At 43.6% G+C, this 26,124-nt stretch overlaps 1 protein-coding gene and 1 long non-coding RNA gene across 7 annotated transcripts in view; one reads left to right on the top strand and one right to left on the bottom strand.

Moving 5' to 3' along the window:
* Positions 1-21,260, top strand: part of LOC112546167 (uncharacterized) — a 68,853-nt gene extending 47,593 nt beyond the window's left edge. The window contains exon 3 of the long non-coding RNA XR_003089799.3: positions 20,225-21,260. This is a non-coding gene — a long non-coding RNA (uncharacterized LOC112546167). The remainder of the gene's footprint in view (positions 1-20,224) is intronic.
* ZBP1 (Z-DNA binding protein 1) overlaps positions 1-25,671 on the bottom strand; it is a 40,002-nt gene extending 14,331 nt beyond the window's left edge. For 2 of the 6 annotated variants that reach the window (XR_012896505.2, XM_075901142.2), the window contains exons 1-9: positions 24,817-25,671; positions 24,373-24,418; positions 16,621-16,842; positions 15,410-15,490; positions 14,460-14,639; positions 12,745-12,918; positions 11,047-11,268; positions 9,746-9,964; positions 1,406-1,472 (exon numbers count right to left, since the gene is read on the bottom strand). Coding sequence is in view for 5 of the 6 variants with exons in the window: in XM_075901142.2 (XP_075757257.2) it covers positions 1,426-1,472; positions 9,746-9,964; positions 11,047-11,268; positions 12,745-12,918; positions 14,460-14,639; positions 15,410-15,490; positions 16,621-16,842; positions 24,373-24,418; positions 24,817-24,879 (1,254 nt within the window). In the remaining variant the exon portion in view is untranslated. Of the gene's footprint in view, positions 1-1,405; positions 1,473-6,179; positions 8,617-9,745; positions 9,965-11,046; positions 11,269-12,744; positions 12,919-14,459; positions 14,640-15,409; positions 15,491-16,620; positions 16,843-24,372; positions 24,537-24,600; positions 24,770-24,816 lie in introns of those variants that run through there. The other 4 variants (XM_006125339.5, XM_014574724.4, XM_014574725.4 and 1 more) reach the window with 4 other exon arrangements.
* Between the last annotated feature and the right edge of the window lie 453 nt (positions 25,672-26,124).

Here is a 26,124-nt window from a genome sequence, read left to right as displayed (position 1 = left end):
ATCTCCTTGGCCTCTGAGGTCAGGACAAGAAGCAATGGGATTAAATTACAGCAAGGGAGGTTTAGGTTGGACATTAGGAAAACTTCTGTCAGGGTAGTTAAACACTGGAATAAATTGCCTAGGGGGTTGTGGAATCTCCATAACTGGAGATACTTGATGACCTCTCAAGGTCCTTTCCAGTTCAAGTAATCTATGATTCCATAACCAGAAAAAAATATAAAAACTCTCTTCTCCAACTTCACTTGCTCTCACCCATTCAGATCTTTTAATAAAGCTTCTAAATTATGATTTTTGTGATACTTTCTTTACATTTGCTGCTGTCTTTATGCTTTCGGCGATTTCCAGGTAATCTCCGCAGGAGATTAAGAAAAGGACTTCTCAGGGGATTCTCAGACAGGAAGGAAAACAGAAGTCACAATAGGCTCTTGTAAGCAGGGCCGTCCCATCCTCAGGATCGTTCAGGGAGGCCGCCTCATGCCCTGTGCTTTGGGATGCCCTATGGCAGCTGCTTCAACCATCCAGGGATTGCTGGGCAGGGAGGCCTGGCATGGAGAGGCAGCAAGGGTCGCCCTCCTTCTGCTTCACCCCACCACTCCCTCCCTGTCCTCTGCGCTCAGCTTCATCACAGCTGTGAGAAGCAGAGCCCCCAAGCCCCAGTGTGCTCCACTTTCCACGGCTGCAAAGAAGCAGGTGCAGGAGGCTGGGAGAGGGCAGCAGAACAGGCTGGTGGGCCCTCTGGATCCTGCTGCTGCGGTGTGAGCAGGGGGCACGCCTGCTGCCATCCCGTGCAAGACCCTCCCATAATCCCCTGGTTCACATTGCTTGGGGAGAGTCAGGTGCAGAGCAGGTCCAGGGCTTTTAAGAGGTAGCGCAGGGGCAGAGCAGAAGCAGGGCAGGGCGGGTTTCCCTGGGGTCTGCGCCTGAAGCATTGTGAGAGGGAAGTGGTCCCAGGGCATACATCCCCGAGGGGCCCCCCCTACTTGAAGATTCCTAGCCTCTAGCAACCTGGTGCATTCACTTATAGCGAGGCAAAGAATGTGGGAGACAATCCTATCCTCACTGGGTAGCATTCTGTCTCGTGTGTCTTGATAGCACAAATTACAAGACAGTACAGAATCAAAATATGAGGCTTAGGGTTGCCAGGTGTCTGGTTTTGAACCAGACAGTCCAGTATGTGAGCTTTCTGTTCAGGAAACAAATTGAGAAAATATAAATGAGAAACTATAAATGTCCAGTATTTTCAAAATAAGATGTAATTTAGATTGTGATGTAATGTCAGGTGTGTCCAGTATTTTTGTTGAAACCATCTGGCAACCCTACGGGCTGCTCCAAGGCTTATTTTACAGAGCAGTAGTTGCCCATGCAAATTCCAAATTGCCCTTATCTATTTCATGCAGCCACTTACCGGTTTGGGCACAAAGGTCCCTAAGCTGTTTTGCTTTTACTCCCACAGACTGCAATGGAATTTGTACCTATATAAACAAGAGGAAAATTAAACCCATTGCATTTGAATATCAGTCTCACCCAAACCAGATTAATACCAGACTGTGAATATCTACAAGGTTAAATTGCTTTTAATTTTTGTTTAATTATCTGCAATGGCACAAATAACTAACAGCATTGATTTAAACTTGGCACTGACGGCAGGTTCCAAATGGCAAAGCATATTAAGAAATCGAACTATTAAACGTAGTTAATGAGCAAAATAATTATGTGGTGCAGAGCCATAAAAGGTTAGGTTTTAAAGGTGTCACAGTTCATAAGCAAGAAAGATTTAATCACATTTTAATCAAATATTTATATGATAATGTGCTTTAATCAAAACAGTAGCAATTAATTTGGGGGGACTATCGTGTGTGCTTTCCAGTGGGTTTTTTGCAGAGTTCATGCTTTCCTACTGAATAATGCATTGGTCCCAGTCGTAAGCTCATAAAGCAGTGTGTAACCTGGGATAAAAGAGTACAGCAATAAATTATATCTTAAGTCAGCTTCTCCACTGCCAAGCATCCAGCATCATCACAAACACCCTTGTAAAGTGGATTTGGTGGTGTTTTATACCCAATGCGCACAGTGTAAATGATGGCACAAGACACAGGACAGTGGAGAATCAGACCTGCAGTTTGCAATGGGGAGCAAACCGGAGCCCGTCTACCAATATGGTATGTAAGTGCATTACTATTCAGAAGTGATTTAGCTGCAACTTCTTTCCCTCTCAATGCAGCCACCAAATCTGGTCCTTCTGCTTCACTGCTGGCACTCTGACAACTTTCTGCAGTGAGAGGCAGGCACGGTGTCAGAGCCTTGGTTTCAGGCTGGAAGGAGTTGACACACCCAGTCCATTCCAACAGTTCTCATCTCTTCCCTTGGCCCTTGTTTCCATCAAGAAGTTAGAAGGGCAGATATTATAGATATTGAGTGTGGAATTGACCGTCATATGCAAATTTGACCCGGTCTCTCTTGGCCTGGTTTGGACTGGTTAACATTTTATAAAACCAGATTTCCTTGCGTACATTCAACACTCTATTGACATCAAAAGCTAAGTATGGGACACTTCCAGCCCACTCAGTTTGCCTCATTAGCACTGGGTCTACAATTGACAGGCACTATTTTTTCTCCCTCTCCCTTCTTATTCTGATTCTTATTCTTATTCTTATTCTCCCTTCTTATTCTCTGCTCAAGAACATCATGTCTGAAGAAGTGGCTTTTTCCCATAAAAGCTCATGATACTATATTTGTTAGTCTCTAAGGGTATGTCTAAACTACATGGCTCTGTCAACGGAGCCATGTAGATTAGTGTACTCGAAAAAGGGAAATGAAGTGGTGATTTAAATAATCGCCGCTTCATTTAAATCAAAATGACTGCCACGCTGTGCTGATCAGCTGTTTGGCAGCATAGCGCGGTAGTCTAGATGCTCCACGGTCGACAAGGGTTTCCCTTGTCGACCGCCCTGGTAAACCTCATTCCACAAGGCATAATGGGGTGGTCGACAAGGGCTTCCTCCACGGGCTTCCCTTGTTGACCACAGAGCATCCAGACTACAGCACTATGTCACCAAACAGCTGATCGGCACAGCGTGGCAGCCATTTTGATGGAAATGAAGCAGCGATTATTTAAATTGCTGCTTCATTTCCCTGTGTCTAGAAAGCTCATCTACATGGCTCCGTCAATGGAGCCATGTACTCTAGACATACCCTAAGGTGCCACAGGACCACACATTTTTAAAGCTACAGACTGACATGGCTCCCCCTCTGAGGGTATATCAACACTATGGGATGAGGTTGAATTAAGATACTCAACTTCAGCTATGTTAATTGCATAGCTGAAGTTGAAGCAACTTAACTCGACTTTTGGTGCTGTCCACATTGCAGGAAGTCGAAGGGAGCACACTTGCCTCATAGAAGCAGGACTACCAGCTAATCAGGACTTTCAGTTCGGATTAGCGTGTTTTCACTGGATCTGCTAATTCAAACCCTGGAAGATCGACAGCGGCATCTTTGACCTTCTCTGTAGTGTAGACGTACCCAGAGATATTAAAGCCCTTACTGTGACATGTATTGCGGTAACCCACGCAGCAGATAATTATCCTGAGAGCCATTAAACAACCATACTATCTATGCCTGCCAGTGCTAGCATATTTCACATTCATGCGGTGTTGCCATTCCAGGAATTGCCATCACTGGAAACAGGTACCATGTGCTGCCAAGGCAAACATGACAGTGTCCAGTAATCAGCCATTTCAATAACAGGTCATTCCTGGAACCACGCTGCTTTGGGGATTTTAAAATACTTGCCCCGCTTCCAGGGACTCTCCAGTATTTTTGAATGCTCCACATTGAATGCTCCACATTCGGACTCTCCAGTATTTTTCCCCTTAATTTATTTAGCATCTTGTGCTAGATATGAATGTAATTTTTTCCTTTTGCCATTTTAAACACTTCATCGGTAAGTGTTATTTTTCCTTTAAGTGCTATGCTGGAGTCACGATGAAAAGCTTCCAATGAACCACCTTTGCCTGGAATGATTTCTTTTGCCTTTAGTTTGGCCAGATGTTTCCTAATTACTTCTGCCCAGGATTTTCCTTTTTTTTCAATGTATAGACATTTCCTCTAAATGAAAAGTAGCAGAAGGTTCTTGTTTAGGCTTTTTGCCTGGGTGAAATAGGCTGGGCTCAGCTTCAGCATCCAGGCTGGACTGGATGCTTGAAGATTCAACTTACCTTCAAAAGCTTGATCTTTTGTACTATCAGTGCAACCCTTTTAGATCAACTCGACAAAAGCCAAATGGCACTTTATGGCTTGAGATTTATTTTTGGAAGCTAGAACTGAGTCACTCGGTTTCTCCTGAGCATCTGCCTCCATTACTCACATCAGATAGGACTTGTTTACATGAATAATACCCCATTGAATCAGTGCCCGATGGTGTCAGTAAGGATTTTACACTCAAGCCCATATTAAGCTTGATAATTGTCACTTGGACGTCAATTGCACAAGGATTCTCATTGACTTAAGTCAGTCAATTATTGGGTCTTCTGACGGATATGCTGCCCTTTACTCACATGGCAATTCCTTGGGAAATACGAAGCCATAGAAGGAATCATTTAAGCCTTTTAATGATTGGAATTAATCATTGAGTTAGGGATGAATGTGTAGAGCTACTATTCAGGGTGGCCACTGAGGGTCATACAGAGGGGAGATAAGGGTCAGATAAACAGGATATAACCGTGACTGTGGTATTTTAGGTCTCTAACCATTGCTGAAGGGGAATACCAGACCTCACAGAACAATGATCTGACCTGGAACAGTGAGGCACATGCCTACCCACTGATTTGCTATTTGGCTATAATCAGAGCACTCTCTTATGGGGAAGGGGCTTATATGTTCCAGTGTCCCTAATTTTAGTGCTACCTCAACACAGGAAAACAAAAGTGATCACATTGCAGTCCAAGTAAACTTGACACGCATCTCAGCTGCTTTGACTGAGAGGTGGGGGTGGAAATCCGTCACTTGCTTGTCATCCATCAACTACAAACACAGTATGCTCTTGGCTTTACCTCCACAAATCCTGACTCCAGACCTTGTCAGGTTGTTGCTGTGTTTTGAAAGGAACTCAGTGGCAGTTCTGATGCCATCTGGAGACACCTTGGCTTGATAAATATTACAATTCCATATGCAAACTGGTGTCCCTGGTTCCAGTCACCCTTGAGTTAAGCAACTTGAAACAGTCATTACTAGGTGGTGTGCTATACATCTGGATCTTTTCAGATGAGGCATTTAAATGACATATTCAATATTGTGACTTTACTGGTTTGTAGGGAGAATCTATCAATATTTGTATGAATTCCCTAAAATGTTTATGTTCCACTGAAGTGACTTGGCTATAGTTTACTATGGAGATAAATTAACTCTGGGGAATTTTATTTTAGACTCTTGAAAAATTTGAGATCATTTCCGCTCCCCCCTCCCCATTAGCTGGTCCTACCTTGCCTTGAAAAACAAGGTGCAGAGGGATCAATCTTCTGGCTCAACAGGAAATGGAACAGTGATGTTAAAAGTGGTTGAGAAATCCAAATGGCTAAGTGCTCCTTTGGGCCCTTTCCTGCCTCTGGTAACACGAAGGGGCTCTATGGCTGGTGGTTTTAGTGTAGGAGAATTGCTCCATCTCCTTTCACAGCCTCTGGAGGGCAGGATGTGTTGGAGTCATGGGCAAGAGAAGCACAGTGCTGTTGATGGAACGGCCTCCACGTCTGCTGGGCAGCCCAAATGTAAGTGCGCTCCTGATGCAACCAGACTCTAGGAGCACAGTGTCGAAAATGGACGAAGGAAAATCAGTCATCTCCCTGGCCATTTTCTCCTTCAGCATCTGGGGGACTCGGTCAGCACTGACTATTGGATCCCCTATTTTTAAATAGAAATGGTTTCCCTTTCTGGGATTCAAACCAGCTACTTTAACTCCCCTTGTGCACTGGTTTGTAGGGATTTCTGTTCCAATTCTGGTTTTTGAGCTCCCCCGGTGAGTAGCTACTTCAGCCCCTAGGGCACCTATCCAAGACTACTATGCTGTAGATGGAGCAGTTGCTTCCTGACCCCGAGGATGATCAGCTAACTGGCTGCAGAAGGGATTCCTTTCCCTGCAATATGTCTCTGTGACTACAAATAAAATCATTCAACCCTTTTAAAAATCCAGCTGCAGCATTAATTTAATTTGTCATGTTTATACAATGTGCCTATCACTTGCTCTCTTGTCACATAAACAATCAAAACATTGACAAAAACATTGACAATTATCTACATTAGCATAATGTCAAGAGAAAGCGAGAGAGAGACTGAAAAACTAAAATAATCCCACTAGGAAAGACCTGTGTGACGACACAGGCTTTGGAAAGTACCTGAGAAGTCCACATATGTGGAATTATTGAGCTAAAAGGAAAACAAATTCCAGAGGGCCTCATTCTCCTCTAATGATTTCTGGCTTCTGAAGCCCAGCTGTAGAACACCCTTTCCACAACTCCATGTTCAGCAGGGTTCATAACCAGTTACTGGCCAGGTCATGTCCAAGCACCACATGATTAATATAGGCAACTGAGATAATATCAAGCATTCTACTACAGTAGACTTCTGATAATCCGGAACCTATGGGACCTAGGATTATCCAGTGCCGGATTATCAAATATGCAGGACTATCAGGAGGTACTATAAGCTGGTTATATATATACTGTATACATTATATACTGTATATAAAGTGTTCTTAACCCTTTTTATTGTACATTCTGTATACAGTATACTGTAATGTTTTAGTTTTTTTAAGCCTTTTTTACCCTTTTTGCTCAGTTCAGCTGCTGCCGCTGTTACCTTGTGACTCATTTTTTGCCAAAGTTCATTCACTAGGCTCTTGCCATTTTGATGCCGGACTATCAGGAGTGCCGGACTATTGGATGCTGGACTATTGGAGTTTTACTGTATTATGAGACAGGCCCCATAATCATGAAAAAAAAATCAAGAGGTTCTAAAAAGCTATATCCTTTGGGGTTCTTTTCATTGCCTTTTTGGTTGCTGAGCCAAAGACCATGCTTTGTTCACATTTTCAGGCTTTTCTTCTTTAAAAGACAAGCATATTGCTTATTTCAAAAAGCTGGGGCTTTAAGCAAGTCAGTAAACATTTCGAGACTTAATGAGAGGTGGACACTAGGGATGTAACTCTCTGTTGTAACAGCTAACCAGTCAGATGATTGAATTATTGGTGAGCCACTGGAGGGCAGCTGGGGCTGAGGTCCCAACAGAGCTGTAGTCCTGCCAGGTCTGTAGGACAGGGGTACCACCTGTCTGCCAGAGCTGCTTCAGCGCAGCCATGACCAGATGTGGCTCTGTCTGCTGGCCCGACACAGCCGAGGTTCAGCCCGACTGGCCTAATGTGAGTCTGGTTGGGATCCCACCAGTTAGCTTGACCCAACTGTGGCTGCTCCAGCCTCACATAGCTGGCCGTCCACTGGAGTTTCGGGGCAAGGTCCAGTTAACCAGTTACCCAGCAAGAATTCTATTAAGCCTTATGCTTACCAGGTAATTGGTTAAGTGATTAACCTTTCACATCCCCAGTGGACATGCTGACCTCTTAATACCAGTCACTTGTTAGCTTTCTGTAACCAGTCTAGCTCAGCTGTTCTTGCAATACACATATGGCTGTGTAGGAGGTTTGAACAGGACTCCTCTTTCTGAGCTTGAAAATAGGACATCCCAAAATCCTCTGTCCTGGATACAATTCTCTACTACGATGGAACAGTCTTTGTAGGGTTACTCAGCTTTGGTTCCATAGCCTTTGCTTTCCCTTTTTCCAATTTGGACAGAGTCCTAGAAGAGATCCAGAATCCTAAAGTGACAACAATACATCTGTATTCATCCTCCTCACCCCATTCCACCCCCTAGACATTAGCACATCTCCTTTTCCAAAAAGGCAGAAGTGAAAACTCTCTCGACCAAATAGAGTCATAGCTCGTGCTGGGCCATCGCCTCCCGTTAGCAGTTTGCCTAGAAGCATAATGATGGTGCACACCATTTGGAAGTGACTGAGTTTTACAGCAGCTGCCATTTGAAAATTGTCACTTGCCACATCGTAAGATTTCGAAGTCCTGAGTGGATTCAAGATTTACAATGGAGCAAAGGCTCTGAACATTCACAGGGAGCATAAAATTAATTCACTCCCTATTCCTTTTCTTTCTCTTGCAGAAGAGCTCCCTAAGGAAAGCTAGAGGGATCCTGTTTGCTTTTTGAGTAGGCAGAGAACAGCATGTCCTGTTCCATTTATTGTCTGCAAATCATAGAAAATCTCTTGCTTCTCCATGGCAAAAATAATTAGAATTAGCAAGTTTATCTCTTCCTGCTCATGTGTGTGAATTTCTACAAGGGCCTTATAAGCGAGATCCTCCATTTCCCCGCATATCTATTATTCGTCTTCATCTTCTTCCTCACTGGCAAGATCTGCTGCTTCTTCTACATTCATATAGTTGTTGTTCCCAATGATTATATTGTGAAGTTTTTCACAAAGAAGGGAAACGTCACATGGCTGAGCCACGCCGCTATCATCACAGGATGTCCGTTCGCTTTGCTCTGCCGTCAAGTTGCAATCTGGTAGAATTATTAAGCAAGACCGAACATGAGAAATCATTCAAACGACTGGAGCAAGGTAGAGCTGTGTGCCAGCTGCCCTGCATGCTCTAAATGCAACTGGATTGTGCAATCCTTATACGAAAATAAATACATCCTGGTTCCTGACACTGGTACTCACATTTGCTTCTATCTCTGCATATTTCATTTAAAATTTAAAGGACATTCATGATCAGTGCTTAAGATACAAAAGTAAGAAATATTGATGTGAAAAAGGAACAGCATGCAGCAAAAGAGAAACCAAGGTTTTTGCAAAGTAATTACAGTTTAGCATGATGGGAAAAGTACCCTGATAAATAATATCAACACTTGGGATGAATTCTCCAGTCTGCCACTATGCACTGTCTGGTGGACATCACAGTGACTCCCACCCCTTTGCTGATTCCCTGGAGGTGACATGCCTCGGGTAGCAAAGAGCCCTGTTGCACTTTATTCTCCACTGGTGTAAGATTGCTAAGGGATGTCATGCCAGTGGTGTAAGTTAGGGCTCCCCCTGCACAAAGTATCAATTTATTCCACCATTATGGGGCGGAGGGGGAGAAAGGACCCAGTGAGAGCTCTAGAATCTGATCCAAAGCCCACTGAAGCCAGTGGAAAGATTCCCATTCATCTAAAGAGTTTTTGGATCAGACCCCCAATATAGAATTTTTAGAACTGGTCACCTACCCAAGTTTGGCAAGTATGGCCTAGGCAAATGTCTGGCACCTACCATGGAGCTAACTCATCCACATCAGGAAGAGCCTACAACAGTGTTTCCCACATGGTGCTCTGCGGAACCCCGGGGTTCCGTGAGGTGAAAAGGTTCCGCGAGAACTCATTCACTCCCCCGCCCACCCCTTAAAGAGACAGAGAGGAGCCGGCAAGCAAAGACACCAACTCCTCTCTGGTTTCCTGCCAGCTTTCAGACACCTCCCCTCCCCAGCTGCTACTCTGTATTTCCAAAGCCCACCTGGGACATGCATGTCTGCATTTTGGCCCCCCCGGCTGTAGGGGTTCCTCAAAATTCTTCCGAATTTAAAAGGGTTCCATAGCCAAATAAAATTGGGAAACACTGGCCTACATGTGTCCAAAAGGCATTAGGCAACTTCACCTGAACCATCGTCTTCCTCATTTGTTTCCTCCTTTGCGAGGCCGGCAGAACCACGCTGGTCATGAACATTCAACTTGTTGCTGTTTCCAAGCATGACATTCTCCATCTTGGAGTTGTCGATACTGACTCTTTGTAATGGAGCGCTCCCGTCTCTGGGGTGGGTGTTAACAATTTTCAATGACGGCCCAAGGCTGCTTGTAAGAAAGTCACCAAATTGATCTAGAGTTTACAAAAAGGGTAGAGGGAGCATTAGTCATAAAAACAACAGAATAAGGCATAAGACAGACAGAATTAGTCAATCTCAAAAAGGCGATGTACTCCTTTCTCAGGACTTGGGTGTAGCAGAAGTCTCAGCATTTTAGTTTGTTGCACAGAAATAAATGGATCCAGGCAGGAGGGTAAATAACACAATTCTAAAGAGTTTTTGGCACTTGGGCAGCGTGTTCCATGAGTGGAACTTAAAAGCATCATACAAAATATTGGCACCTTCATTTTATAGATGACATTAAGCAGTTTGCCCCAGGCCACTTGGCAAGTCAGAGGTAGGGCCTTGGATAGAATCCAGCTCCTCTGACTCTCGGTCCCTCAATCACAGGGGAAGTATTCGCAAATGGGGAATTGAATTGCCTGGTCCTATATCCCTTTCAAGTCGGTGGGAATCAGAAGCAGACGATAGCTGCAGAGCCAATTATGAATGTGAGGACCCATTTTCTGGGCTGCACTCTGTCATAAAATTGGTTCTGCCTGCCTTCAATGTAGGCTTTCTGGGAGGGTTGCAGGGTTCAGAGGTTTTTGATAAAGGAGGGAGTCGCTAACATGAGCTTGTAAGATGCCAGAGGATGTTTACCCAAACTCCATCATCCTAAGGCCACTACTTTTCACAATCATGGAATCATAGAATACTAGATCTGGAAGGAACCTCAAGAGATCATCAGGTCCAGTCCCCTGCCCTGACCGCAGTCCCAACACACCAATCCCTGATAGATGTCTATCTAATCTGCTCTTAAATATCTCCAATGATGGAGAGTCCACAACTGCCCTAGGCATGTTTTCCTGCCATGGTTGTGAAAGAGGACAGAGCTACATGGAGAAGGTTGGAGGGCAACAGGCACTGCTGCTCCCTATCATAGACTCTGAGCATTATGCCCAGTGTCTAGGGTAATACAGGTTTGTTTTGGCACTGACGTGTCTTGTAATGATTCACAATTCAACTCTCTTGCAGAAAGGACTGTTCTTGGGGGAGCTTTCATATAGTCGGTGCTCTGCAGAGGGTAGGACACAAGCCAACACACTGTACCTACTCTTTTCTGGAATGCCACCTTGGTCCACATGCTCCTCTGGGTTGTGAGGGAAATCCTTCAGAATGATATTCATTTGATTATCATCACCAATCACAGTATTCTTGAGTGTAGACTCTATGATGTTGATTTCCTGACCACCCTGGGTGGCTGCTTCAACTTCACAGTGTAATGTATTAGCATTCTCTGATTCAGCCCTAGAGCTCGGAGTACTTGGTCTATTATCTAAAGCATAAATGTAAAGGGAAGGAATAAAAACTCTATTAATAAAATGATAATAATGAAATTTTCTATGGAAGAGTGCCAGAATAATTGCTTTGGCCCTCTCGTTTTGATCTGGTCTATATTAGGTGTATATTGCAATAGTAATTTTAATTTATATTATCTCTCTCTATATATAAAAACGTTTTTCCTGCTGGGTGACAGAATGATGTCATCACACTCTCGTGCTCTCTGGTCATGAAAGCCATCAGAGAGCGGGGGGTTGGTGAGCATAGCAAGCAGCGGGCACAATCCCTTAGTAAAATGTAAATCACCCCATCTCAAAAATATAGACTGTAATTGGAAGAGGTTTAGAGAAGGGCTCAAAAAATGATTAGGAGTATGAAACAGTTTCCATGTGAGGAGAGATGAATAAGAATGGGACTTTTCATCTTGAAAAAGAGATGACTAAGGGGGACTATGATTGAGGTCTATAAAATCATGACTGGTGTAGAGAAATAGATAAGAAAGTGATATTTACTCCTTTTTATAAAATAAGAACTAGAGAATCACCAAATGAGATTAATAGGCAGAGGGTTTAAAACAAACAAAAAAAAAGAAGTATTTTTTTCACACAATGCATAGTCAACCTGTGGAACTCTTTGCCAGAGGACCTTGTCAAGATGAAAATTATACTATGTGGAATATCAACAATGCCACAGTCGATCTTCCAGGGTTCAATTTAGAGGGGCTAGTGAAGATCCACTAATTCAAACTGAGAGGGTGCCCCGTCAGCCCTGGTATTCCTGTTCCTCACAAGGAGTAAGGGAAGCCAACGGGAACGTTTGCTCCAGTCGACCTCCTACTGTGTGGATGGTGATTTAAAATACGTTGACACCAGCTACATAATTAACATAGCTGGAGTTGTGTATCTTAAGTCCCCCTTCCCCTTTAGTGTAGATGTGCCCTAACAGGGTTCAAAAAAGAACTACAGTAGATACATTCGTGAAGGATAGGTCCATCAATGACTATTAGCCAGGATGGACAGGGAAGGTGTCCTAGCCTCTATTTGCCAGAAGCTGGGAATGGGTGACAAGGGATAGATTACTTTGATGACTGCCTGTTCTGTTCATTCCTGCTAGGGTACCGGGCACTGGCCACTGTCAGAAGACAGGATACTGGGACCTTTGATCTGACCCAGTACTGCATACTTAATGCATTTATGTTATAGTTTCAGTTATTGACATGAAATGATTTGGTGTTTCCCCAACAGATTTTTTTTCAAGATTTCCATTTTGCAGTAGTAACTTTTATTCCCGTTTTGAGCAAAAGCAAAATTTCAACATGTTGGCACATCCTACAGAAATTCCATTCTCCATCCAGCTGGAATGAAACATGAAATCTTTTGCATGTTCTCAATTATGATGGCCGTTGTTCATGTCTGTTCACAGAGAGGATAACCACTAGAGTAACCATAAACCAGCGCAGACTGATGATTACCATCTTTTTTATCCACTAGATTCAGAGAGTTGTAGTTTCCAATCTGAGTAGCTGTGGAAGCAGCTATAGAGACAGTGTTTTGCACTCCTCCCTGATAGATAATGTTTGTTGGATTATTCTGGATTATAACTGGACCAATGGCCTTATTTGCTCCAAGACTTGTTGCTTTGTCATCTGGAAAAGAAAAAAACACACATTTAGTCACCAGTACAAAAGACAAATATAATTCTCCTGGGAGACAAGCAGTTCTTGTCCTGAGACAAAACCCAGCCTCTCTCTAGGCTTCCTAGCGGCTCTTCAAAGAAAAAATGATGGCACCCACAGCTTGTGGTTCTTAAAGGGGCAGTGTGTTTCTGTCTGAAATGGCTGCCTTAAAAGGGCAATGCCTGCTCTGCTTTGAAAAGGGCAAACAGTTGTTTTTTTGTTTTGGGTTTGTTTTGCTCAACGAAACGCGGTGGTTGGGGCTTTTTTTTTTCCCCCTCAACAGCTTTTTTCCCTGGGCTTTTTGTGCTGTATCCACCACTATTTTGGCTCTTTATCTGTAATGGGTTGGCCATCCCTGCTCTAGCAGGATTCTAGGACCCAGATCTTGTGCGCTTACTAACCCAAGACAGACTGATCTGTGTGTGGACTGCAATGGCTCAAACCTGACTGAGCGCCAAGACTTAGTGTTCTGTGCAGACATGCCCAGAGGCACCTGTTATGTTACGACTTGTGTGTATTGAGAGGGAGTAAATGCTATGCAAGAATTCTGGTTTCATAGTGACACTGACGAGTCTTGGCAGTGTTGTGGTCTCAGAATGGATGGCTGTGGGCAGGAACACATTGGGAGGAGCTATGGAAGTCAGGGAGAGTGGAGGGAGTGTGAATTTACATAGAACTTCTGTGTCTGCGTGTCTAGCGGTGTCAGTGGCAAAGAGATCTCAGTCATCCAGCAATGCCCGAGACCTATGTACAACTAACAGTGGCAATGGTGTGTACTCCAAGCGCAGGATTTGATCCTCAGAAAAGAATGACAGAAATGGGTCTGATCAAGACTAGGGCATATAGATAACAAGATGAAATTATTTTTGTCTGAGAACGATAGGCAGCGTCTCTTTTTCTCCTCATGTGTGTGCATAATAACTTGGGGCTACACAGGACTAATAATTTCAGGATCTTAGAAGCCTTTACAAGGCCAACAGACGCTCTCTCCATTTTACGGAGGAGGAGATGGGAGCACCACTGGGCAGTGTTTCTCTGTAAGCTGTGCACTCAGGAGAGATTCAAATCCCCCCCCCCAACAGATTAGCAGAGTGCCCACAGCTAGGTTTTGTTTCTACTGGTGGTGCATATTCACATGTGCTTTGGTGCATGTCAAAATTATTCTGCACATGGATGGAAAAAGATGAGAAAGAACATTGAGCAGCAGGGAGTTAAATGAACTCCTATTTCCTTAGGAGGGTACATAGTGAATCAGACAGCACCTGGCTGAACCAAGACCCAAGTCTCAGCCCGGTGCACTGGCCAGTTTACCAGAACTTCTGGTTAAAGATAGATCAAGCTGTGAGTATTAGTGCAGCTATGCAACTCGAGGAAAAGCCAGAGTTCTTGAAGCCAAAGAGGACCATTTAGTTGTCAAGCTGAAATTTTTTACAGCCCAAAAGAAAACAAATCCACTTTTTGTATCGCTGCCCACAGTGCAGTGTTATGAGAAATGCATCTCAGGACCATACCTGTGAACTCTCTGTAAACCGACCAAAGGTTTGTGGTGTCCTCCAAGTTGAGGAGATGTTTCTTCTGAAGCGCATATAAATCTGCATTCACAGCCTTGCAGGTCGTCTTTCCCAGGTGTTTGGCAATGGCTAGTGCATTCTGAGGTCCATTTTCTGACAGAAACTTGTAAATCTGGTCCTCTGGGAAACAAAGGGTGGACTTAATGATTCACTGCCAGAAATGGAAGCTAATCCAGCTACGCTGCTCCCTGGGAATACTGGGCTGGTAATCGATGACCCTGAGACCTCACATGGTCTATCAAATTCCCCTTTGAGTCTTACCAAATTATCAGCTCATATGACTTCACTGGGATTGCCAGTAATGTGCTCTGTGCTATCCAGCTCAGGCAATGGGGAAGTAGGTGGACCCATAATTCTGTCTCTATACACCAAGTACCAGAGCCAGAGGGCTGCATGTGTAATGTGGACAGGTGGAATTGAACCTGGGAGCTTAGTGTATGAGCCTCTACTACATGAGCTAAAAGCCAGCAGCCTCTCAGCTGAGGTTGTAGCACAGTTCCATTATTCTCTATGTAAGTGGTCTCAGTGCCACTAGATGGGACAGGACACCACACCCAGGAGGGCTGTCTGCTGTGTCATTTAAAGCGGTGTAGCAGTTTTTGGGCTCCCCATGCACTAAAGTGCTTCAGGGTGGGGCTCTGTCTCGCCAAGACAGAGGCTTTCTGGAGGGTCACCTGACAGGATGAGACTGTACTATCACCTGCATGCTAGTCATGCAAAGTATCTCTAGAGGCAACATGATTTGTGACTCCAATAACCACGCTACACGTGTACGCATACAATAGCGTAATGCTAACATTGAGAAATCTCCATTGTGGTTGTCAAAAATCGTTAACCAGAGATTTCTAAAGTTAGTTGAGTCAGTCTTAGGCATGTGGCAAATATCTTACCGATTTCTGTCAGTTTGCTGTCAGCTTTCACAGGCATCAGAGCGTTCACAGGCTGGTGCAGTGAGACAAGCATGGTGTCATCTAGAAACAGAGAACATTATCAGGCACTGTCATTTGGAGGGGGGGGGGCTGTGAAAAGTTCTGCTATTTAGCTAGGAAGAGAGACTGATTTCTCATTCTCCTTTCTTGTACCAGTCTCCTAAGCCAGACTCCCAGGGGAGCAGACACCCTTGCTGCATAGCCATGGTACTGATTTTCAGCCAGCTCCAGAGAATGTGGGGCTTTAAAAGAGCGAGGATATGAGCAGAGGGTTGGCTTGCTGCATGGCTTGAGTTGATCAGGGGGTGGGAATGGCACCTCTGCCTTGGAGTGGAGTTGGTCCTCTCTCTAGCTAGCTTAAACCTATCCCAGCCAAAGGTCCCTGGCTAACAGAGATCCTGTGGAGGGGAAAGGACCCTGGATTGAAGCCCATGGAGGGTCATGCAGAGCTTTTCATTCTGAACTACAGAGTTCAGGATCCCATGAGATCCACAGAGTCATTCTTCTGCCTGGCTTTTCCTGCAGAAGTGGTACTTGCAGGGTCTATGCCTCCTGGAGAGAGGAAGGTCTCCATGGCACAGGATGTGGCAGTGCCAGATTCCCCTGCCTGGGAACCATGGTTCCTCATCACGGCTCGGGGAAGCTGGAGATGTGGAGATGTGTTACAGGATGGGGGGAGTGTTCTGTAGAGGATTAACTATCCCCTTCTCTGGGTGCAGACCCACCCTGCGTCAGAATAAGGAGGGGAGCCTGACACTCAAAAATATTTCTGAAAAGCCAATTTTTGTCCGGAATGCACCAAGATTGCAAGGACTGTAATGCAAAAGAACTGTCCTAGGGCAGGGTACCCTCCGAGAACGTAACATGTGGTTTATCTGCCTTCTCTGTCCACCCTGGACAAGGTTCAATGCAAAACTGCCTAAGAGTCAGTGCACCTCCTGCTTTAGTCGTGTTTCAGTTCCGTACAAAGGAGAAAGAACACAGCTGATTGACTTGTTACCCCTTGCACCGAGTAAAAAAGTGGACATCAAGTATTTGGAGTCAAAGACTCAACAGTCTTTGATGCAGGTAGCCACAATTTAGTTACCAACTTGAAAACAAACTCTGCTTCCAAATGCCCTCACCATCGAAAGCTGTAGATATAGTTTTAAAAGGTTTCTCAGACGATTTACCAGTTTTCAACTCAGTGGTTTTCTGATGACATTCCCCCTCTGTCTCCTCTGCACGGACCACCCATTTATGGCTGACATTCTTCTCAACCTTTCCCTCCTTATGCAGCTTGTACAGTACTTTGTTGGCTTCCTGTTTTGTAATTGAACATGCGTGAGCAATCTGATAGGCCTTCTGTGGAGGGGCAGCTGTCCTTATGTGGTCCAAGACAAGTTGTTCCACTTCTGAAATGAAATGCAAGCACAAAAAGCGGTAACATGCAATTCAGACAATACTTCTCACCCTCTTTTTTACAGCAATGAGATTTTAGCCCTTGTCCCTGATCTTCAGTCTGAATTTTGTATTTATAACTGAGAGCATAATATTCTGTAATAATATTCATAGAAACCAAATGGGGAACTGTGATTGGACATTGGTAGTGGAGGCATGAAATGGACTGAGATTACAGGATGTCATGGCCTTCTTCTGCATTTATACATCATATAAAACAGGTGTAATTACATATTTAAGCTTTAATTAATATGTATTTATCCACCCAAAATGACATCTTCAGGGCAATCCCTGCCTGTCATATTTTTTATTTCTTTTCAAGAAGGCCAGGAAAGAAAGGGGAGTAGAGCAGAGCAGAGCATTGAAACTGACAAAGAACAGAAACAGCGACTCTAATTGAAAATACTTTGGTACATCTAACCAAAAACCAGTTTTATTTCCTCCAAGATGCTACAGCTATGAAACATGGTTTGCCCTTGCATACAAACTAATTTAATCAGGAAATAGGAAATGGGAGGCAAGAGGGCTTAGCTGATGTTTTACAAAAACAATTAAATGCATGAAATGTATCCATTCCTAATGATATTATTAAGGAGAAATTTCAATCATCCATTAGCACTGGCATTAATTATTGCAAGCACATTACAGTCAACATAATTAAAATGAGGAAATCATTTGCTATGCAGACTTAAAAAAAAACAGATTATTTGCTCCTCTGGAGAAACTCCAAAAAAGCTACTTTTGAATGAACCTTGATTACATTTGTTTACTGAAGCCGAAAGTAAGTTAGACTGCAGACACTGCTCAAAAGCGATAGCAACATTGTAAAATATTCAAAGCTGAGTGAAGCAGTCCTGTGCCATTGCTATATAATCATGAATGAGTTTGGGATGCTGCAGAAAGTCAATTCTGACTAATACTTTAATACTAAACTGACAATGAGCTGCTGACATGCATATATGCTTGCAGAGTTCCAGCGCTGAAATTAAATATGGATGAATGAAAAAAACCCTGAGCTGAGTATGTCAAACAGCGCATGGCTGGTATTTTTGTAAATACACCATACAATAAAAATGGGCTAGCAATTGAGTTAAACCTGACTCCTGCTCTTTGAGGGGCTGATCCGATTCCCATCGAAGTTGATGGAAATACTTATACTGACTTCAGCAGACAACAATTCAAGGCTGGGAGTTATGGACCTGGAAAGTGTTAAGTGTCTTTATCTCCCAATGATTTCAGCACCACTCAGGAATTAGACACTAGACCCAAATAAATTGTCCCAGATGATCTTCCTAATACAGGCTAAATCTGGTGCTCTGATAGTTACACAAATTCACATGGATATCTGCAGGCAAAATTTGTCCCTCAAGCAAAGGAAGTGACATGACATAAAATGTCTACGCCAAGGCTGTGTCTAGACTGGATGGATTTTGCGGAAATACTTTTAACGGAAAAGTTTTTCCGTTAAAAGTATTTCCGCAAAAGCGCGTCTAGATTGGCACAGATGCTTTTGTGCAAAAAGTGCTTTTGTGCAAAAGCATCCGTGGCCAGTCTAGACGCGATTTTGCTCAAGAAAGCCCCGATCGCCGTTTTAGCCATCGGGGCTTTTTTGCACAAAACAGCTCCTCCCTGTCTACACTGGCCCTCTTGCGCAAGTATTCTTGCGCAAGAGGGCTTTTTCAAGTCAATGCTCTTGCGCAAATTCAAGCGGCCAGTGTAGACAGCTGGCAAGTTTTTGTGCAAAAGCAGTTGCTTTTGCACAAAATCTTACCAGTCTAGATGCACCCCAAGGATTTATACCCTGTCCATCGGTTTTCACATCTTCAGCAGCTTTTATTTTCCGAATTTCAGTGCCACTCATGGCACATTCTGTGAATTTCCCCTGCCATATTGTAAAGTTGCCATTATTTGTAAAGTTAAATGCCACTAATGCTGATCACAGTTGCCTCCTTAGGTATGCGCAGCACAGCTTCCTAAGTTGCACTGGAAAGGTACTACAGTGAAACCTCTGTTATCCAGCACTCTGCTAACCAGAAAACTTTGTTAGCTGGCATTGCCCCCAGCTATAATACTGTCACATCTTCAGGCTCACAAGCCTGGCTTGATTTACCATGATTGGCTTAACAATTTTTTATTTAAGAAGTATTAATCATCTTTAACTCACAATAGAAATGTGAGACCAACTGCCTCACATTACAAAATTACCAATATTACAACCCTGAGTTTTACTATTATTGTCCATTGGTTTTTCCTAGGTTAATGGGACCCTCAGATAACCGGAATTTTTAGATAACTGGAAAGTCCTAATCCCCAAGCATGCTGGATAATGCAAGTTTTACTGTATTTGGTCTGGACTTCTTCCAAACTCTTTGAAGAGCCAGATTTTAGCAGCTTGGCTTTCAGGTAAGATGTTTGGTACCTGGACCTGATCTAAAGCCCAGTGAAATTAACAGATGTCAGCCCTGTATGAGTCAGTGCTGTATTCATATTTAGGCACATTTGTTCATTTATTGTATAACACCACATTTGTATGGATGAAGAATACATACCAGAGGCTGGAGATACGCCTACACAGTCCTGTACAAGTCTACCGAGTGTAAGTTTCAACAGCGGGATTCTGTTACCCAAGGTGGACCAGTTGCAGATCTGGCATTTGATTTAGCAGGTCTAGTAAGGTCCTGCTAAGCAGAAAGCTGAGGACACTCCTGAGAACTCTGGGAAGTCAACAGGAGAGTTTCAGCCACTGAGCTTCCACTAGAGAAATTTGGCTTAAGGTATGTTGACTCTAGCTACATTACTTACATAGCTGGAGTTGTGTATCTTAAGCCAACCTTCCAGTTTAGTATAGACCTGTCCTTAGGTATGTTGAATTTTGGGCTTTTGCACACCTTAGCAGCTAAGGTAATTTACCTTCAAACATCTGAATAATGCACCAGCGGTCCATGACTACTATATACTCTCAATAAGCAAGCGACATTAGCGTGCTTAAAAATGGTTAGGAATATTTACATTGGAGGCTGAAATCTGAATAATTGAGGCCTAAGGTTCTTACGGGGCTCTCTCACTCTATCAAGGCAATTGATGTCAGCTGAGCATCCTGAGATCTGCTCTGCATGAGGGCAAGACCTCATGTGTCCATCGCCCTTCATGAGTGGGTACTCAGTTTGCTGTTTTTCAAATTCTGATTCTTAGTTTTCGGTGCTGCTAGCACACAGACCGTGTGTAGTGTCGGTGCTTTATGAATTCAATAACTCATAAAACTTCAGAAAAATTAGTTCAAAAGAAAGAGCAAGAACTCAGCTGGAGTTTCTTTTTATGTTGTGTTTTGTTTTGCAGAGGGGATGAACTATCAATGAGCTGTTAAAAGGGTCCCTGGCTGTTGCCCAAGACACCTTTACAATCTGGGATTGACACTGGAGTGACTGACGGAGCTCAAGGATCTGAAGACATCACAAATACCTTTGCGGTGAGAAAGTCATCACTACAGACCTCAGTCAGGACTTTTTCCGAGCCATGAGAAAACTCTTACAATGCATCAGCACTGGGCCATCGACACTACTGAGTGGGCCACATGAGTGGCTCTCCTTCACCTCAGTGGGCCGCAAGATTGAAAGTGATGGGCAAGCTGCAAACTGTGGCCCATTGGGGCTCCACATGCAGCCTGTGCACCCCCTTTCTGCCCCCTTCCACCTACTCATGTACTGCAGCATTTATCTACTCCTCCCCCTCCCTGCCAGCACTTTTGTAGCTGATTCGTGCTTTGTCCCCACTTCTTCCCCTCTCTCCCAGAGCTTGAACTGCCATAAATCAGCTGATTTGTGGCCTTCAAGCTCTGGGAGTGGGGGGAGAGGAGCGGGGATGGAGCACGAATCAGTCGAGATTCTCGGTGCTCTGAAAGTGCTGAAAGGGAGGGGGAACAGTAAGTAAGTGGGGGGGTCCATGCGGAACCCCAATGGGGTGCATGTAGCCCATGGGCTGAAGGTTAAACCCAAATTGAGCTCCATAGTGTATTGAAAAGATGCACCTCAGCTAATAATTCAGCGCCTGCAAATGCAGCGCCTCAACGACAACTGTGAGAGACCCAGGAAATGCAGCAGTTGAGCGATTGTGTGGATACCTGCTGAAAGAAGGGGATTTCCAATTATCCATGGGTGATTTTCTACATGTACATGTCCCTTTATATCATAAAATCAATTAGAGACAGTCATTTGTTCCTGAACACATTGGTTGGAGAGAACGATTAGTTCAGAGACATTAATTTCTGGACAAATGTTTACCATTAAAATGTAATTTTGATTCCACTAAACTCCTGTGTCACCACGTTGTAACTCAGCCAATTCTGGAGAATAAATGAACGACTTTAGAAGATACAGTTCAGGGTGAAGCATGATGGGAAATGACTCCCAGATGGTTTGTTTTTATTAGGTTTCGCCACGACCAATAGGGACAACTGAGGGACATAGATCAGATTAGTGCTACCAGCCTCAACGTTTGTCCCTCTTCAGAGCCAAGCTCTAAGGCAGGGCTGGGCAAGATGAGGCCCGGGGCCAGATCCAGCCTGCCTAACACTTCGATCTGGCCCGGGGATGGCATCTGGATGCTTTCTATTTATATCCTGCTGCCCATGCAACTGAATTTCCAGGCAGTGGCTCAGGCAGCAGGATCTTATTTAAATAGCTCGCCACTCCCAGTTGCAGTGCTACCATGGCACGGGCTAGAGCTGTGAGCCCTTTAAATAGCTGCAGCAACTCCAGGCTGCTGCCAGGCATCATGGTAGCTGTAGAGCTGGGAGTGGTGAGTCCTTTGCTGTGTTTTTAATGCAAATCCTCCAGCCTCAGGCAACTCTGGGGGGAGACTAGTCCCCGGGCCCACCCCTGCTGTCCCAGGTCCCATCCCTTCTGGGGGAGGGTGTGTGTGGAGCTGTCCCATGACCACGTACCAAAAGTCATAAGTGAAAATTATTGCGCCCCTCCCCGCCCCCCTCTCCCCGCACTTTAATGGATCTGTTACAGAGGTTCAGACATGCCTGGACTTGGAAAAAGAACTAGGAAAAATGTCTCCACGCTAATGTTTGAGAATGAAAGTATGTACATTTCCTCGTATCTCCCCTCCCCACCCCCACCGTCTCCAAAAAGCTACAAAAAGTGAAAGATGTTTCTCGGTTTACCACGTAACCAAGATCAGAATGTGACCTAGTCACTTGATCAATAAGCATTACTCTGGGAAATTCTGGTCTAATGGGCAATCCAAAGAGAGGTGCGGAAATCCTCACAAAGCTCTTGAAATTTCAGCTTGTAGCAGGAGGCTGTAATAAAGGAGGCAATTCTGCTCATGTGCGACGAAGTCCATGGGAAGTCCATGGGGATTCTCACACAAAGAAAGGGTTTACAGGACTCAGGCTAAATCCAACAAGAAGAAACTTAAATGATGAATAGTTCTGCAGCACCTTAGAGACTAACAAAAAATGTAGATGGTATCATGAGCACGATCCACTTCAGATGAATGGAGTGAGGGGCCCAGGGTACAATAAAGAGCAGAGAAAGAGAGCATCGTTTAGCACAGACACTCTAATTGACAATATTTTTATCCTTTTTTCCTCCTCTTTTCCCTCCCTCTTTTCCATGAAAGCTCGTGATATCCTCTACATTTTTTGTTAGTCTCTAAGGGCACATCTACACAGCAGGGCTGAAGTCGAATTAAGCTACGCAACTTCAGCTACATCAATTGCATAGCTGAAGTCGAAATGGCGCCGAAAGCCGAATTAAGCTGTCTACACAGCAGGAAGTCGAAGGAAGAACACTCTTCCTTCAACGTTCCTTACTTCTCATAAAATGAGGGTTACACGAATCAGAGTAAGAAGTCCTGCAGCTTGACATTATTTCAAAATAATGGCTTGCTGTGTAGATGCGCTCTGTGTTATTCCACAATAATGTCAGTTATTCTGAAATAACGCTGCTGTGTAGACAGACTTAGGTGCTGCAGAACTATTGGTTGTTTTAAACTTTTTTTGGTTACAGACTAACACGGCTACCCCTCTGAGACTGGCAAGAAGAGACGAGGGTAAACACATTCTGTGATTGGAAAGATGGTAACTATTTCCAGCCAAGATGGAAAGAAAGAGTAGAGAAAGGACTAAATTTTTCTTACCTTGCTGAAAATAAGGCCCCGTCTACATGGGTCTTATAACCACATAATGGGGTCTAAGTACACCTTGGACATGGGCAAAGCTGGCTTCTAATCCTGAAAGGTGCTGAGCCCAAGTGAGCACCTCCCATCCCATTCTGCTCAGGGGGAGCGCAGCATGCCCAGGATTGGGCCCCCGAGTGGAGCAGTGCTGCATGTTTCCAAGGTTTGACAAAGTATGAATTACTAGAGTCAAGCTCCCTCTCCCACCTCTTCTCTGGCCAGAGCAAGTGCAGCCTGGCTCCACAAGTTGGTCTCTTCCCAGTGCTTTTGCTGTGCCAGCTGTGGGGGCTCTCACCAAACCAATTGGTTTTGGTGGCCATTTAATTGTTTTCTTTAATTATTATTTTGTCCGTCTATAGTTAGGAGCTCAGCCAACACAGCGAGCTTGCTGGACAAGTTTACACCAACAGCACAGCTGCCCCAGGCCTCAGGCAGTGTACTGTGGGTAGCTCTTGGAGTGGGACACCCTCTAGCTAAGGCTATGCATCCCATGGGTGGATTATACCTAACTAACCATGTGGATGCCAGTGTCATGGGTTCACAGTCTTCCAGCTTGGGGTTTGTGTGAATCTGAAAATAGCCAATGGACCCAGATTAGTCCCATTTTAATCCTTCAATCCCTGCCTGTCAGATGTCTTCATAACTGCTTGATGACTTGAACCTTCCACCTGCCAGATTTGGTGGGAGTTGATAGAGAAACCCCTTTGTCCCCCAATTCTCATTGCAAGGGCTAATCAAAAATGCCCCATGAAAACTTGTTTTCCTGTGGAAAACTGGGGGCTTGGCTAAATGATTTTTTTTTTCTGAAAGTCTCTGCTATCTTTGGTAATATTCAGTTTTTCAAAAAATGCCCATTAAACAGAAAGTTTTCTGATTTCATTTTTGGGGTCAGGAGGAGAGGGTGGAATCGGACAGTTTTTGGCTGGAAATATATGATTTAGTTGGTGAAAACCAAATTGGTTTTGACTTTCAACATTTTCTGCTGAAAAATTAATCTTTTTTCATAGACTCCATTTTCTGGCCAGCTTTATTCACGGTGTTCTCTAGTAAGCAGGAGACATTTCCAATCGCTCTCCTAAGGCAGACATATGATGACAAAGACAGAACCTATAATTTAGCTTCTGAAGCCCCCCTTCCTCTACCTTCCTAGGATACACAATGCCACTCGTATCAAATCAGTCTCATCTATGTGCTAAACATCAAAAGTAACAGACAGAGTCAGGAGTATAAATGAGCAGCCAGAAAAGTCAGGCAATTTTTCATTAAAAACTTAGAATATCTTTAAAAGCAAATCTTACCTGCACTATGTGTTGCTTTTGCCATTTGTCCAAATCCTAAAGCAGACTGAAAGTCAATTACAGAATTCGTCACAAAACAACTGACTCCGGCATATGAGCATGTATTAATCAGAACCAAACATCCAGTCAGAACAGAAAGAAAAGAGTAACTTGGGGTTGGGTTTCTAAAAGAAACAAAACAAAAACTGATACCGTGCGGTGAAGCTGGAAATGGAAATTGCAACTTACGTATCATCTCAGAAACCGAAACTGAAGTTTGACAAGACAAAGTCCTCTGTAAAAATGTCTGTCTGCGGATAAAGTGTTACACATGACTCAGACAGTCTGTGGCCATTTTAATATACATCGGTAAGCAAGAGAAGGGAACTTCCTGATAGAAGCAGGGAGGATATTAATAGAAAAAAAACAGGAGAGATGAATAGATATTCCATTCCTAGAGTTTACCTTTGTGTGCTCCATTCTCTTACATGAGTGTCCTTGGCTCAGATGCCATCGATTTAGGCACATCTCTCATGCTAGCTGATCTGGAAGATCCTTCTTTGAAATCTGTCTGAGCTTCAGGGAACAGAGTGGATCTATATTTTCATACTTCCATAAAGGACAACTTACTGTGGGTGGACTCTGCTACGTTAAAATCCATTGTAAACAGCTTTTCTTTAAGTTTCTTTAAGCAGAGATCACTCTTCTTTGTTTTGCTTCCACCTGAAAGCTCTTGGTCATGTCAAAATTCTCAACAGAGGCCCATCTATTCATGCCATGGTATGCATTCAGGTACAGCAATTGTGTGCACAGTTTTAGCAGCTAGTCATGAAAATAATTGATAAAGGACTGTGGTAAGTAATTGCAAATAATGCATGCAACAATCTAGCCCTGGGAAGAGTTCTGAATAAGGAATTTGCTCTGCTGAATCCAGTGTTGACAGGTCTGAATTTGCATTGGAAAATGTTGTGATATTTTTTGTTTTTTTCTTAAAGTGCCAGCTTCCAAAGTCAAGATATCTCAGTCTTCATTTAAAAGAAAGAAGCAAGTTTCTCACCCTCATGATTACAAAACAAAAAGCTTGGAAAGACTCCAGGACCAGAAGGCAAATAAAAATAACTGCATCTGTATTATTTAAGAATCCAGATACTTATTAAGATAATCTCATGATTTTGGGGGTATAATTCCTGATTTTTTGAATGTTGTGGTCTGGTTATGCTGTGACTCCTAGAGCTGAATCATTCTTGTGATCAGTTGTGGGTGGAGCCAGGAGTGAGTAGCATCGTACAAACAATGTTGTAAATCTGTAAATAGAAAACGAAACTTGCATTTTTCTCTGAAACAAAACCAACCCAAAACATTGGCAGACATGAAAATGACAGCTTTCAAATAATAATAATAATAAAAAACCCAGACCAGGGAAAGAAGCAGCAGCATGTCCTTATTTTTAAATATTTGTTTGTTTTTAAATATTTTAATTTGTTTTCTTTGCTCAATATTATCATAGCTGCATGTTAACATGTAATCTTTGGGTGGGCTAGGGTTTTCTTCATTGCCATTCTCCAGTGCCTACAAAATCCAGCATCCTAAGGAAAGCAACTATAGAACCAGAGTTCATTCACTGAAGATTTTCAGTGAGGGTGTATCTAGACTACAGGGTTTTTTTGAAAAAAGTGACCTTTTTTCAAAAAAACTTCAGCTGCATCTAGAAATTAACTCAAAAGAACGCAGCCGTTTTTTCAACCATGGAAAACCTCATTTTACTAGGAACAA

The sequence above is a fragment of the Pelodiscus sinensis genome, chromosome 17 (genome assembly GCF_052426305.1).
Source record: "Pelodiscus sinensis isolate ZL-2025 chromosome 17, ASM5242630v1, whole genome shotgun sequence".
Classification (NCBI taxonomy): Eukaryota; Metazoa; Chordata; order Testudines; family Trionychidae; genus Pelodiscus; species Pelodiscus sinensis.
The sequence above is the reverse complement of the archived record's forward strand: the minus strand, read 5'-3'. Positions and strand labels throughout refer to the sequence as shown.